Here is a 12,866-nt window from a genome sequence, read left to right as displayed (position 1 = left end):
CTGACAGAATGGGAGAAGATATTTGCAAACAACATTTCTGATAAAGGGCTAGTATCCAAAATCTATAAAGGACTTATCAAACTCGGGCGCCTGGGTGGCTCAGTGGTTTGGGCCTCTGCCTTCGGCTCAGGTCATGATCTCAGGGTCCTGGGATCGAGCCCCACGTTGGGCTCTCTGCTCAGCGGGGAGCCTGCTTCCCCCTTCTCTCTCTCTGCCTGCCTCTCTGCCTACTTGTGATCTCTCTCTATCATATAAATAAATAAATAATCTTAAAAAAAAAAAAGAACTTATCAAACTCAACACCCAAAGAATATATAATCCAATCAAGAAATGGGCAGACGACATGAACAGACATTACTGCAAAGAAGACAACCAGATGTCTTCCAGACACATGAAAAAGTGCTCCACATCACTTGGCATCAGGGAAATACAAATCAAAACCACAATGAGATACCACCTCACACCAGTCAGAATGGCTAAAATTAACAAGTCAGGGAATGACAGAGGCTGGCAAGGTTGCAGAGAAAGGGAATGACAGAGGCTGGCGAGGTTGCAGAAACACTGTTGGGAATGCAAGTTGATGCAAGCGCTCTGGAAAACAGCATGGAAGTTCCTCAAATAATTAAAAATAGAGCTACCCTATTACCTGGCAATTGCACTACTGGGTATTTACCCCAAAGATGTAGTGAAAAGAAGGGCCATATGCACCCCAATGTTCAAAGCAGCAGTGTCCACAATAGCCAAACTGTGGAAAGAGCCAAGATGCCCTTCAACAAACGAATGGATAAAGAAGATGTGGTCCATATACACGATGGAATATTACTCAGCCATCAGAAATAATGAATACCCAACTTTTGCATCAACATGGATGGGACTGGAGGAGAGCATATTGAGTGAAATAAGTCAAACAGAAAGAGTCAATTATCACATTGTTTCACTTAACTGTGGAGCATAAAGAATAACAAGGAGAACACTGAGGGAAGGAGAGGAGAAGTGAGTTGGGGGAGATCGGAGGGGGAGATGAACCATGAAACTGTGGACTCCAAGAAACAAACTGAGGGTTTTAGAGAGAAGGGGAGTGTGGGGATGGGTCAGCCTGGTGATGGGTGTTAAGGAGGGCACACATTGCACGGAGCACTGGGTGCTATACATAAACAATGAATCTTGGAACACTACATCAAAAACTAATGAGGTACTGTATGGTGATTAACATAATAAAAAATAGAAAAAATAATTTTTTAAAAAAAAGAGGCAAGAGAATTCCCAGGAGCATAATTAGAGGGAATTCCAGAACAATGCCTGTGCATCAAATGTAGGAGGCAACCAACTCAAACTGAAGCAGTGAGAGCAGGAGACAGACAGACAGTCACCACCAAGATCCCCCTGCTCCTGTACCATATTTTAAATCTGAGAACAGAATATATGGGGAATGAGCTGCTAATGTCCTTATTCTCCTCCCCCAGCTCTGCTGTGGATCAGCAGAGGATACACATTACCTAACCCAAAGTTGTTCTGCTCTGACCTGTTCCTGAGAGCAAGGAGGTGGGTCATGATGAACTCAGAAGCAGAAGACGCAGAGCAGCCTTTAACCTTTTTGGACCAGAGAGCTAGCACCTGGTCTCCTTTAACTCTGTCTGTGGCTTTGACTTTGACAAGCGTGGCTCAGGACACATTCATGATCTTGCCCACTGACTTCCACAGAAAGAACGTTTAGAAATTCTGGGACCCCAAAGCCAGACAATGTTCTAGAGATTCTCTCAGTCCCTCTTTTTTGGGGATCCTTCATCCAATAATGGGAATAGGTTTGCACTTAGTAACCAGTTATGTAAAACTAAACAATCTACAGCTTAAGCATACACAGGTCGCTCTCAAAACTATAAGGCAATAAAACGATTACTGTAAAAGTAAAAAAAAAAAAAAAAAAATCAAGGCACATGGGTGACTCAGTGGATTAAGTCTCTGCCTTCGGCTCTGGTTATGATCCCAGGGTCCTGGGACCCGGTCCTGTCCGGCTCTCTGCTCAGAGGGAGCCTGCTTCCTCCTTTCTCTCTGCCTCCCTCTCTGCCTACTTGTGAGCTCTGTCAAATAAATAAATAAAATCTTAAAAAAAAAAAAATCGTCTCCTCTGATGAAGAAGACATGTTTGAAAAGAAATAACAGGTGGCTTCTATGGCACTAAAAACATTCTATTTTTTTAAACTTTGGGTGTGATGGTGAGGAGGGTTTCTAGTGGAAAACGACTTTTCCTTATATTATGCTTAAACTATTTGTGTGTGTATATATATAGATCTATATGCATATAGATCTATATATATACACACATTCTTCTGTATGTAGGATAGATTTCATGGTAAGTTTTTAATACCTTCCCCCAATAATTGTGAAACTGAGTTTCATTTATTAACTGGCCTACAATCAGCACATTATATTTCCTAAACTGCTGACTATTCTCTTCAAGTATATTTTGAAAGTTGATTCAAGATTCAAAAACGTAAATACATACAAAGTAGGGTACAAAAGTAAACATACAGTGATCTGTGCCATGTCATACTATCTTGAAATATATGTGAAGAAAATAAAAATTATAAAATATGTCCCCAAAGCAATTAAATATTGAAATAATCTCCAATTCAGATGCAATAAATTTGAAAAATTGATGTAACTCAGATACTGAGCTGAAGTTGACTTTTACACCTTCAAAACAGAATTTATTGAATAAAAATAAACAAATTAGAATGAATTCCATGCAGGAAAATGAACTTAAAGATTCCAATAAATGCCATATTCACCTGTAAATACTTAGCATCACTGTAAAAAGCCTCTCCAGCTAGCAAAGATAAAGAACTCTAAACCAAGTTATAAGTCTAGAAATATATTTTATAATTTCAATATTTTACCAATTCAAAAGTGACTTTCAATATGATTTAATGAGTCTTTGACATTTTCTGAAATGTAAGCTATAATATATGTCAAACTCTTAAAAATAAACAATGGAGCTGTTTAAATTATTAACTTCTAAACTATTAGACATTTGCTTTTTTATTGTATCTTAGCCACAGATTTATATTCTCTAAACTGTTAAAGGAGTTAATTAATAGGTAATTCATCAAGTTGAATAGAATAAATGAGTTTAGGTCCAGCTATAGCCTCTCATTGTTGAGAGTCATGCTTTGAACCATTTAAGTTAAAAAAAAAAAAAAGAAGGAGGGAGAGAGAGAGAGCACGAGCGAGAGACAGACTTTGGCCAGGGAGCTGCTAACAACTGCTGCACATTAATCAATTAGCAGGGTTAAGGTTCAACTATTTCAAATCTCCACCATAAACTTCTTTCAGTAAGAATGCATAACACTCATGGCTTAAAAGTTAACTGAAACAGTCTGCCTTTACAGTAATCCTAACCAATAATGTATCAGTGATAGATCTTTGGAAATAAAAGATCACCAATTTGGTGATAGCTCAAATTAAAAGCAAGACAGTGAAGAAGCACATACCTTGTAAGTTGAAAAGGCTGCCTGTAAAAGAATTTCTTACAGTAAATTTGATTTTACTTTGTCCACGAGAAATTTACAATTTTTGCACAAATGCTCCCTTTAGCACTCTACCTGGCAAAAGTGTGGTATCGCTCACAACTTTACAGCCATAAGGAAAAAACTTTAATGAAACATTACGAAAGGAGGTCAGTAGTTGTTCATCATTACTACAAGATTCTGGTGGCAGGCATCACGCTGGAGCCTTTCTTCAATCAAAACACACACGGCGGTGACAAACTACAACAACGATCGCCAGCTGTGGCGTTCCCAGGCCAGACAATGCAGCTCTTGCTTGGGGACTCACTGTAACTGACCGCACACCTGTCCTTGCTTACAAGAGTGAATAAACCCACAGATCTGACATTTTAATTTTGCCACACCATCTAAACCCTCAAACAGAGGAATGAGAGCTTCCAAAAAGCCAGGTTTCCCACTGTACTGCCTGAGTTTTTTAGATATTGTGAATCCTAATGCACAAAACAAATAATTTAATTAATTTAATTCAATTTAATTGTGACAAAGAATGCCATCAAGTAACAGAAGTAAGATAGGGGGAAATGATAGGGATAGATTTTACAGTTTTATTTTAATAATGACAAAAACAATGTAGAGGTAATTTTTAATTCCATTTACAATGATACAGGACCATGTAGTAAACATATTCTTACAAATCATACCAGAAAAACAATCATCTAGAAATTGACAGTCTGAATTAATCTTAACTCCTATATTGTCTGTAGGCTTAGAAGCATCAATATGCATTTATCATTTAAGATACAAGTCTCTGTATTTCTCCCCCACCTTGTTGCATTGTATCAACTCCCTCAACAAGAATATCAATATGCCAAAGTTACTGAATCAGATTTAATACTACATCAAATAGTGAAATAATTATGGTTAATTTTTTTTAATTTAATTTAATTTTTTCCATGTTCCAAGATTTCATTGTTTATGCACCACATGGTTAAATGGTTAACTTTTAAATAGCAAGCTTAGAAATTTTTTATATTGGTCATTGATGATCAAGCATTAAAACTAAACTTTAATAAGAAGTACTGTATAGAATTAAAAAGTACCATTCATCTAGTAGTCAGAAAGACCTAAGTTTGGGGGCACCTGCGTGGCTCAGTGGGTTAAGCCTCTGCATTCAGCTCAGGTCATGGTCTCAGGGTCCTGGAATCAAGCCCAGCATTGGGCTCTCTGCTCGGCAGGGAGCCTGCTTCCCTCTCTCTCCTCTGCCTGCCTCTCTGCCTACTTGTGATCTCTGTCAAATAAATAAATAAAATCTTTAAAAAAAAAAAAAAAAAGAAAGACTTAAGTTTGAATCTCCCATCCTAAATTTCTAAATCAATTTGTAAATCAAAGAAAATATGATCAAATATTTGCTCAGGAGGATTGTGCTAATGTCCTCAAAACTTACCTATAAATCCCTTAATTGATTTTTTAAAAATAAATTATAGGTAAAACATGATGTAGTATTATCTTATCAATTTATCAGTTCTTTCAAATTATGACATATTCAAAATAACTGAAAATCCCCAAAAAACTAGGTAGTATAACTTATTTAAGAAACTGGTTTTTTGGGGCACCTGGGTGGCTCAGTGTGTTAAACCCTCTGCGGCTTGGGTCATGGTCCTGGGATCAAGCCCCACGTTGGGCTCTCTGCCCAGAAGAGAGCCTGCTTCCCTTCCTTTCTCTCTGCCTGCCTCTCCACCTACTTATGATCTCTGTCTAATAAATAAATAAAATCTTTAAAGAAAAACACTGTTTTTTTCCAATTCAAATTCTCCACAGAAATTATCCATTTAAAGTTGAAAACAGAAAACTTATTCAACAAAGGAGAGACCAAAAGTGACAATATGAAGGTAGGAAACACAACAGCAGTAAAAATGAGTACTTCTGTAAAAAAAAAAAAAAAAATCAGTCAAGGAGCTCACAAAATAAAAGGATATAAAGTATGTTATCATATACCTAAAATGCAGGAAGGAGAGGAGTAATGAATGGGCTCAACTTAAATGACCACCAACTTCACATAAGCTGCAACATGTAGAAGATGTTATATACAAACCTAATGGTAACCACAAATCAAGAACTACTAAAAATATGCCAAGAATAAGAAGAAAGAAATTATATCACTAAATATATCCCTAGAGAAACAGATCACTAAAAAACCCCAGCAAACCATGAAAAAAGAGAAAGACAAGAAAGGATCATGGAAAATCTTCAGAAACAACTATAGAAGAAGTAATATAATGGCAATATCAATAATTACTTTGAATGTAAATAGACTAATTACTTCAATCAAAAGATACAGTGTGATAGAATGGGGAAAAAAAAAAAAGACCCATCCATATGCTATCTATGAGAGACTCACTTCAGATCTAAAGTCAGCTGCAGACTGAAGGAATGGAGAAACACTTATCACAAAAATGGATGTCAAAAGAAAACCAGGACAGCAATACTTATATTGGACAAAACAGACTTTAAAACAGAGTCTAGTGGGTTAAGCCTCTGCCTTTGACTCAGATCATGATCTCAGGGTCCTGAGATCAAGCCCCACATCGGGCTCTGCTCAGTAGGGAGCCTGCTTCCCCCTCTGCCTCTCTGCCTACTTTTGATCTCTGCCTGTCAAATAAATAAATAAATAAAATCTTTAAAAAAATAATAATTAAAAAAATAAAACAGAGTCTAGAATGAGAGACAAAAAAGAACACTATATAATCATAAAGGGGACTATCCAACAAGAAGATATGACAGCTGTAAATATTTATGCAACCACATACATAAAAGTTCATAACAAACATAAAGGAACTAATCAATAATAACACAATAAGGGTAGGGGACTTTAACACCCCCACTTATGTCAATGGACAGATTCAACAAAAAAATTCAACAAGAAAACAATGGCTTTGGGTGTCAGAGGCAGACCCCTGGCCAGGGCAGCCTCCACCATTAAAAGATGGCGCCTGGCTAGTTGCCAGGTTAGGATTGCCTCGTGAGACTAAGCGGAACACCCAAAGAGGAAGTGAACAGCATTGGTTGCTAGCGAAGTTGTTCGTTTAGGTGCACAGCCTGATTCGCTCCCTCCTGTACCCTGCTCGCTGATTGGTCATGTAAACGTATATAAGTGTGTAGACTTGCGGAAATAAAGAGAGAGAAGATACATCTGAACCGGGGCTTCTTGTCGTCCTTGCGGTTCAAGGGCAACAAATGGTGCCGAAACCCAGGAATCGTTAACGAGTAGTAAACCTTGCAAGGAGAAAAACCGCAGGTAAGCAGGGAAGGGACCACAATCAAAGTGGTGGGAATCTTGTACAAGACCGCAACAAGAAGCGGGGCGGCCATAGAGCCGGGATTTTCTTATCGAAACCGCAGGTAAGCGGGGACATTAGCCACGTTCAAAAGTGGGAATTCCGCGGTAAAGCGGGGAGTAAGGGTCCACAGGTAAGTGGGGACATTAGCCATGTTCAAAAGTGGGAATTCCGCGGTAAATCAGGGAGTAAAGGTCGACTGAAGTATATGCGCGTAAAAAGTTAATGTGTTAGTGTCTTTAACGTCCGCGTCTGTTGTCTGTGTGTTCATAATGGGATCTGAAGTATCTAAAGTGCGGTTGGAAGGGTCTTTAAAAGACCTGCTGAAAGCCAATGGAACTTCACTAAAAGCAAAAACTGCTCGAGCCTTTTTGAATACAGTGGAAAAGGCGGCTCCATGGTTCCTAGATGAAGGCTTGCTAAACATACCTCAATGGGACCACCTGTGATCCAGGGTTTGGCCCCTGTGAAACCTATTAATGCCTCGGGGCCATATCAACCTTTTAAGTTGCCCAGGTGCACCAATAACAGGGTATGGCCACCCGAGTGGTCTGGCTCTCAGAGTACCTTGAGCCCAGTTTACATCAATCAAATGCATAGCTTTACATTCACTCCACGCTTTCCTACTTATAAAAATAATACCTTTACAGGGTACAATTATTCCTTTCAAAATCCTAAGCAAGGCAATCCCTCCTCTCCCTTTGATGCATGGCAGGTCTGTAACTTGCTAGGAGCATGTACTGATATCTCAGCAGTATCCATGTTAAATGGTGGCAAATTCCTCAACTGTTCTTATAAACAAAATGACTCTAGTACCTTTGAGACAACAGTTAATGTGTCTTGTCCCAATAATATTACTTATCAGCCCAAGTATTATTGTGGAAATAAAGAGAGAGAAGATACATCTGAACCGGGGCTTCTTGTCGTCCTTGCGGGTCGAGGGCGACATTTGGGTGACACACTGGACGAGATGGCCTTAACAGATATATGCAGAACATTCCATCCTAAATTAGCAGCATACACATTCTTTTCAGGTGCATGTGAAACATTCTCCAGGACAGATCATATATTATGCCACAAAACAAGTCGTAACAAACTCAAAATCAAAGTCATACCATGCATCTTTTCTGACCACAACACTATGAAACTAGAAATTAACCACAAGAAAAATCTATTAAGACCACAAATACATGGAGGTCAGACAACATGCTACTAAACAATGAATAAGCCAACCAGTAAATAAAAGAAGAAATTTTAAAAATACATAGAAACACATAAAAATAAAATCACCACAGGCCAAAACTTCTGAGATACAGCAAAAGCAGTTCTAAGAGGGAAGTTTATGGCAATACATGCTTACCTCAAGAAGCCAAAAAAGTCTCAAATAAACAACTTAACCTTACAACTAAAGGAGCTAGAAAAAAGAACAATAAATACAACCTAAAACCAGCAGAAGGGAAGAAATAATAAAGATCAGAGCAGATATATATGATACAAAAACTAAAAAACAAAAACAAAATCCAGCTCAGTGAAACCAGAAGCTGGTTCTCTGAAAAAATAAAACATATATCAATAAAACTGATAAACCCCTAGCCAGGCTTCACAAGAAAAAAAGAGAAGGGACTCAGACAAAATTACAAATGAGAGAGAAGAAATAACCAACACCACAAAAATACAAACAATTATAAAAGAGTAGTATGTAAAACCATACGTCAAATTAGGCAACCTAGAAAAATGGATAAATTCTAGAAACATATAAACTACCAAAAGTGAAATAGGAAGAAATAGAAAATTTGAACAGATAACCAGCAAAGAAATTGAATCAGTAATCAAACTCCCAACGAACAAAAGTCCAGGACCAGATGGCTTCACATGTAAATTATACCGTACAACAAAAAATCCTAAAATCTGTATGGAATCACAAAAGACCCCAAATAGTCAAAGCAATCTTAAGAAAGAAAAGCAAAGCTGGAGGCATCGCAATTCCAGACTTAAGTTATATTACAAAGCTGTAGGAGTCAAAACAGTATAGTACTGGCACAAAACAGACATATGAATCAGTGGAACAGATTAGAAAACCCAGAAATAAACCCACAATTATATGGTCAATTAAACTTTGACAAAACAGGAAAGAATATCCAATAGGAAAAAGACTTTCTTCCACAAATGATGGTGAAAAAACTGGACAGCTACCTGCAAAAGAATGAAACTGGACCAGACACAAAAATAAATTCAAAATGGATTAAAGACCTAAATATAAAATCTGAAACCATAAAAATCCTAGAAGAGAAAACAGATGGTAACAACTTCGACACCGGCTGTAGCAACTTCTAAGTATGTCTCCTGAGGCAGGAAAAACAAAAGCAAAAATAAACTATTGGGGGACTACATCAAAATAAAAAACCTCTTTGACAGCAAAGGAAACAATCCATAAAACTAAAAGGCAAGAAACAGAAGATATTTGCAAATGACAAATCCAATAAAGGGGTAGTATCCAAAATACATAAAGAACTGATACAACTCAACACCTAAAAAACAAGTAATCCAATTACCAAATGGGCAGGAGACATGAAAAGACCCTTCTCCAAATAAGACATACACATTGCCAATAGACACATGAAAAGATGTTCATGATCATTCATCACCAGAAAAATGCAAATCAAAACTACAAGATCACCTCACACCTCTCAGAATGACTAAAATAAAAGCCATAAGAAATATCAGCTGTTGGTGAGGATGTAGAAGAAAAGGAACCATGCCCCCTCCCCGCCCCCTGCACTGTTGGAAATGCGCACAGGTGCGGCCATTGTGGAAAATAGTAGAAGTTTCTTCAGAAAGTTAAAAATAGAACTACCCTGTGATAAAGCAATGGCACTAATGGGTATTTACCCAAAGAATATAAAAACACTAATTCAAAGCAATGCATGCACCCCAATGTTTACTATAACATCATTTGCAATAGCCCAATTATAGAAGCAGCCCAAGAGTCCACTGATTGATGAATATATAAAGATCTAATATATATGTATCTATGTCTAAACATGCAGTAGAATATTATTCAGCCATAAAAAAGAATGAAATCTTGCCATTTGCAATTAACACAGATGGAACTAGAGAGTATAATGCCAAGAGAAATAAGAGTCCGAGAAAGACATATACCATATGATTTCACTTATATGTGAATTTAAGAAACAAAACGAATGAGTACAGGGCCAGGGAGAGGGGGAGGGGAGAGAGAGAGAGAGAGACAAACCAGGAAGCAGACTCTTAACTCTAGAGAACAAACTGATGGTTACCAGAGGGGAGGTGGCAGGGGGATGGGTGAAACAGCTAATGGGGATAAAGGAGTGCACCTGGGATGAGCACCAGGTGATGTATGGAAGAGCTGACTCACTATATTGTACACTTGAAACTAATATAACACTGTATGTTCACTAACTGCAATTAATATAAAAACTTAAAATATATATAATATATATATATAATGTATATGTAAAACTTAAAAAGAAACATAAAAAAACTTAAAAAAACTTAAAAAGTGACACCTTAAAAAGTTGAATTCAACTAATTTAATATGAAAGTCAATAAACAGACAAGAACAGGATTGTAATAAACATTGTTTGGTAGCAGCTGGGAATGATTAACTCATTCTTTGAGATAGCTTATAAGAAAATATCAGAACCCTAACTCTCTCTTCACTGGAAGCTAGAATACTGCAGGCTTACAACTGAAGGTGGGATTTAAAAAAAGAGAGAGAGAAAGGTCCACCTTACCTAGTAACATGGTAACGGCTACCACAAGCATATGAGCACTTCATTTTCAGATGGTTGCTTTACCACATGTTAATATAGATTAAGAAGTATATTTATCTTGAATGGAAAATGGGATTTGACCTATTAAGACAATTACGATTGACAGGGCCTGTCTGCAGTGCTCCGTTGAGAATGATTCTGAGGTTAAATCCAGACTCAACACAACTGTTATTAAGGATTATTAATGTCCGCTCCGAGTGAAAAAGGGGAAATAAGGAGGATGTGTACTATGTACTTGACATCTTTGATATCTTGCATTTTCTCTGAAAAATTGTATGCCATTTGCAGGACTCTACCAAAAAATGATGAATTTCACTCATTTAATATTAAAGTCAACTATGACCCAGTTGATTAAGGGACAGGATTACAAGGAACACTTGGGAAATCTATCCAGGCCATGAGCCGTTCCTTCTTTTCTCAGAAACATTCCCTGATCCGGGAGGCTGGGATCCTCCTTCCCTTCTTATAAGTGACTGATCCCTGAGTGGACCCTAATCCAATGCGGGGTAACAAAGTTTCTCACTTGGGAATTCAGAATTGGGGCTTCATAAGCAGCCAATTTTGTTTTAATACATATGGATCCGCACAATATGCAGACTTAGCGTTCGGAGAGAGCGGCACAGGAACAGCTCCGTCTGCGGGAGAGGGACGAAGAGAATCACAGAGTCAGAGAACCCAGGGGAGTGAGGAGAATGTTCTCTGGATTCCTGAGAACCTTCCTGTCCCTAGAGTCTTAGATTCTCTTTTCTTTAAGCCAGCTTGGATTGATATTTTTATTTATAGTTAAATGGTATTAACTAATAAAGGATAATAGGGTTGCAAAAGGGTGAGAGAAAACATTCTCTTAGAAGAGGCAAAAAAAAAATATCTAAAGGAATCAATAGAAAGAAAAATCAAATTACTTCTTAACCTACATTAAAATGATGGTAAAAATTAATTCCTTCAGTTTTGTACCCTCTTCTTAAAGAGTATATGCGATAGGGACGCCTGCGTGGCTCAGTGGGTTAAGCCGCTGCCTTCGGCTCAGGTCATGATCTCAGGGTCCTGGGATCGAGTCCCACATCGGGCTCTCTGCTCAGCGGGGAGCCTGCTTCCTCCTCTCTCTCTGCCTGCCTCTCTGCCTACTTGTGATCTCTCTCTGTCAAATAAATAAATAAAATCTTTAAAAAAAAAAAAAATAAGAGTATATGCGATAAACTTAACAAAACCTGACCTTTGTTTCTTCTGTCCTCACTGCATCCAGCAGATAATGCAGAAGCTCCTGACTGTCCTGTTGCTGGAAACTTTTAAACCGAGGGGCCCTATGATTAAAAACAAAACAGGAAAGAAAAAAAGATCATTTCATCAACAATATATTACTATCATCTAAAATTATTTTTAAATAGCATCTAGTCAAAGATTCAATGTAGTCCTTTTTCTACTAAGTAAAAAACCAGATGTGGTCACTGTTCCAATTAGGATGAGATCTTAAGTACACAGAGAATAATATGGCTACCATTTATCAAGCAACTACTATATGCATGCACAGTACATATGTGAAGCTTTATATATGACAAGTCATCAAATCCTCAAACAAGTTTGAAATGCACTATTTTCTCCGGCTTATATAAGAGGGTTTAGAGGGATTATTTACAGAATTTGCAAGGTCACACAGCAAACAAGCAAACAAAAACTACTCAAACACAAGCCACTGTGGTCTATTTTCTTCCCACCCTGAATAACCAAAAGAAAAACAAGAGGTTAATTATATTAAAATAAGAACTACAATCTGGTATCTCTGTGAATGTATTTATTTTAAGGATTTGACCAATTAGATTTCCTTATATTAATCAAAGGATCAGGTGCTGTTCATGGAGACTTCAACAGAGCAAATATTTAGGTGATTTCAGTAACCTTAAAAAGTAGTATTTTCTGCAACAAACTCCAATACTAAAATGAGCATTCTGCCTTAAATAAAAATAAGTACTAAATTTAGATAGTGCTTGAAGACAAAGAAAGAATTCTATCTAAATAATATAAAAGAGTAAGAATATGTTGTGGTAGTATGAGTTTACAGTGGTCTCATTAGGGTATGTGTAACATACCTCCTTTGACATGCACAGCAGTGCTCTTAAGAAATTCATAATTAGGGGCGCCTGGGTGGCTCGGTGGGTTAAAGCCTCTGCCTTTGCCTCGGGTCGTGATCCCAGGGTTCTGGGATCGAGCCCCACATC

At 37.6% G+C, this 12,866-nt stretch overlaps 1 protein-coding gene across 9 annotated transcripts in view; it reads right to left on the bottom strand.

Annotated features, from left to right (window-relative positions):
• Nucleotides 1–12,866, bottom strand: part of USP45 (ubiquitin specific peptidase 45) — a 75,646-nt gene that overhangs the window by 22,797 nt on the left and 39,983 nt on the right. For 7 of the 9 annotated variants that reach the window (XM_044245070.1, XM_044245063.1, XM_044245097.1 and 4 more), the window contains exon 9: nucleotides 11,867–11,954. In XM_044245070.1, the coding sequence (XP_044101005.1) occupies nucleotides 11,867–11,954 (88 nt within the window). Of the gene's footprint in view, nucleotides 1–11,176; nucleotides 11,265–11,866; nucleotides 11,955–12,866 lie in introns of those variants that run through there. The other 2 variants (XM_044245128.1, XM_044245116.1) reach the window with 2 other exon arrangements.

Source organism: Neovison vison, chromosome 1 (assembly GCF_020171115.1).
Source record: "Neovison vison isolate M4711 chromosome 1, ASM_NN_V1, whole genome shotgun sequence".
NCBI lineage: Eukaryota > Metazoa > Chordata > Mammalia > Carnivora > Mustelidae > Neogale > Neogale vison.
The sequence above is the reverse complement of the archived record's forward strand: the minus strand, read 5'-3'. Positions and strand labels throughout refer to the sequence as shown.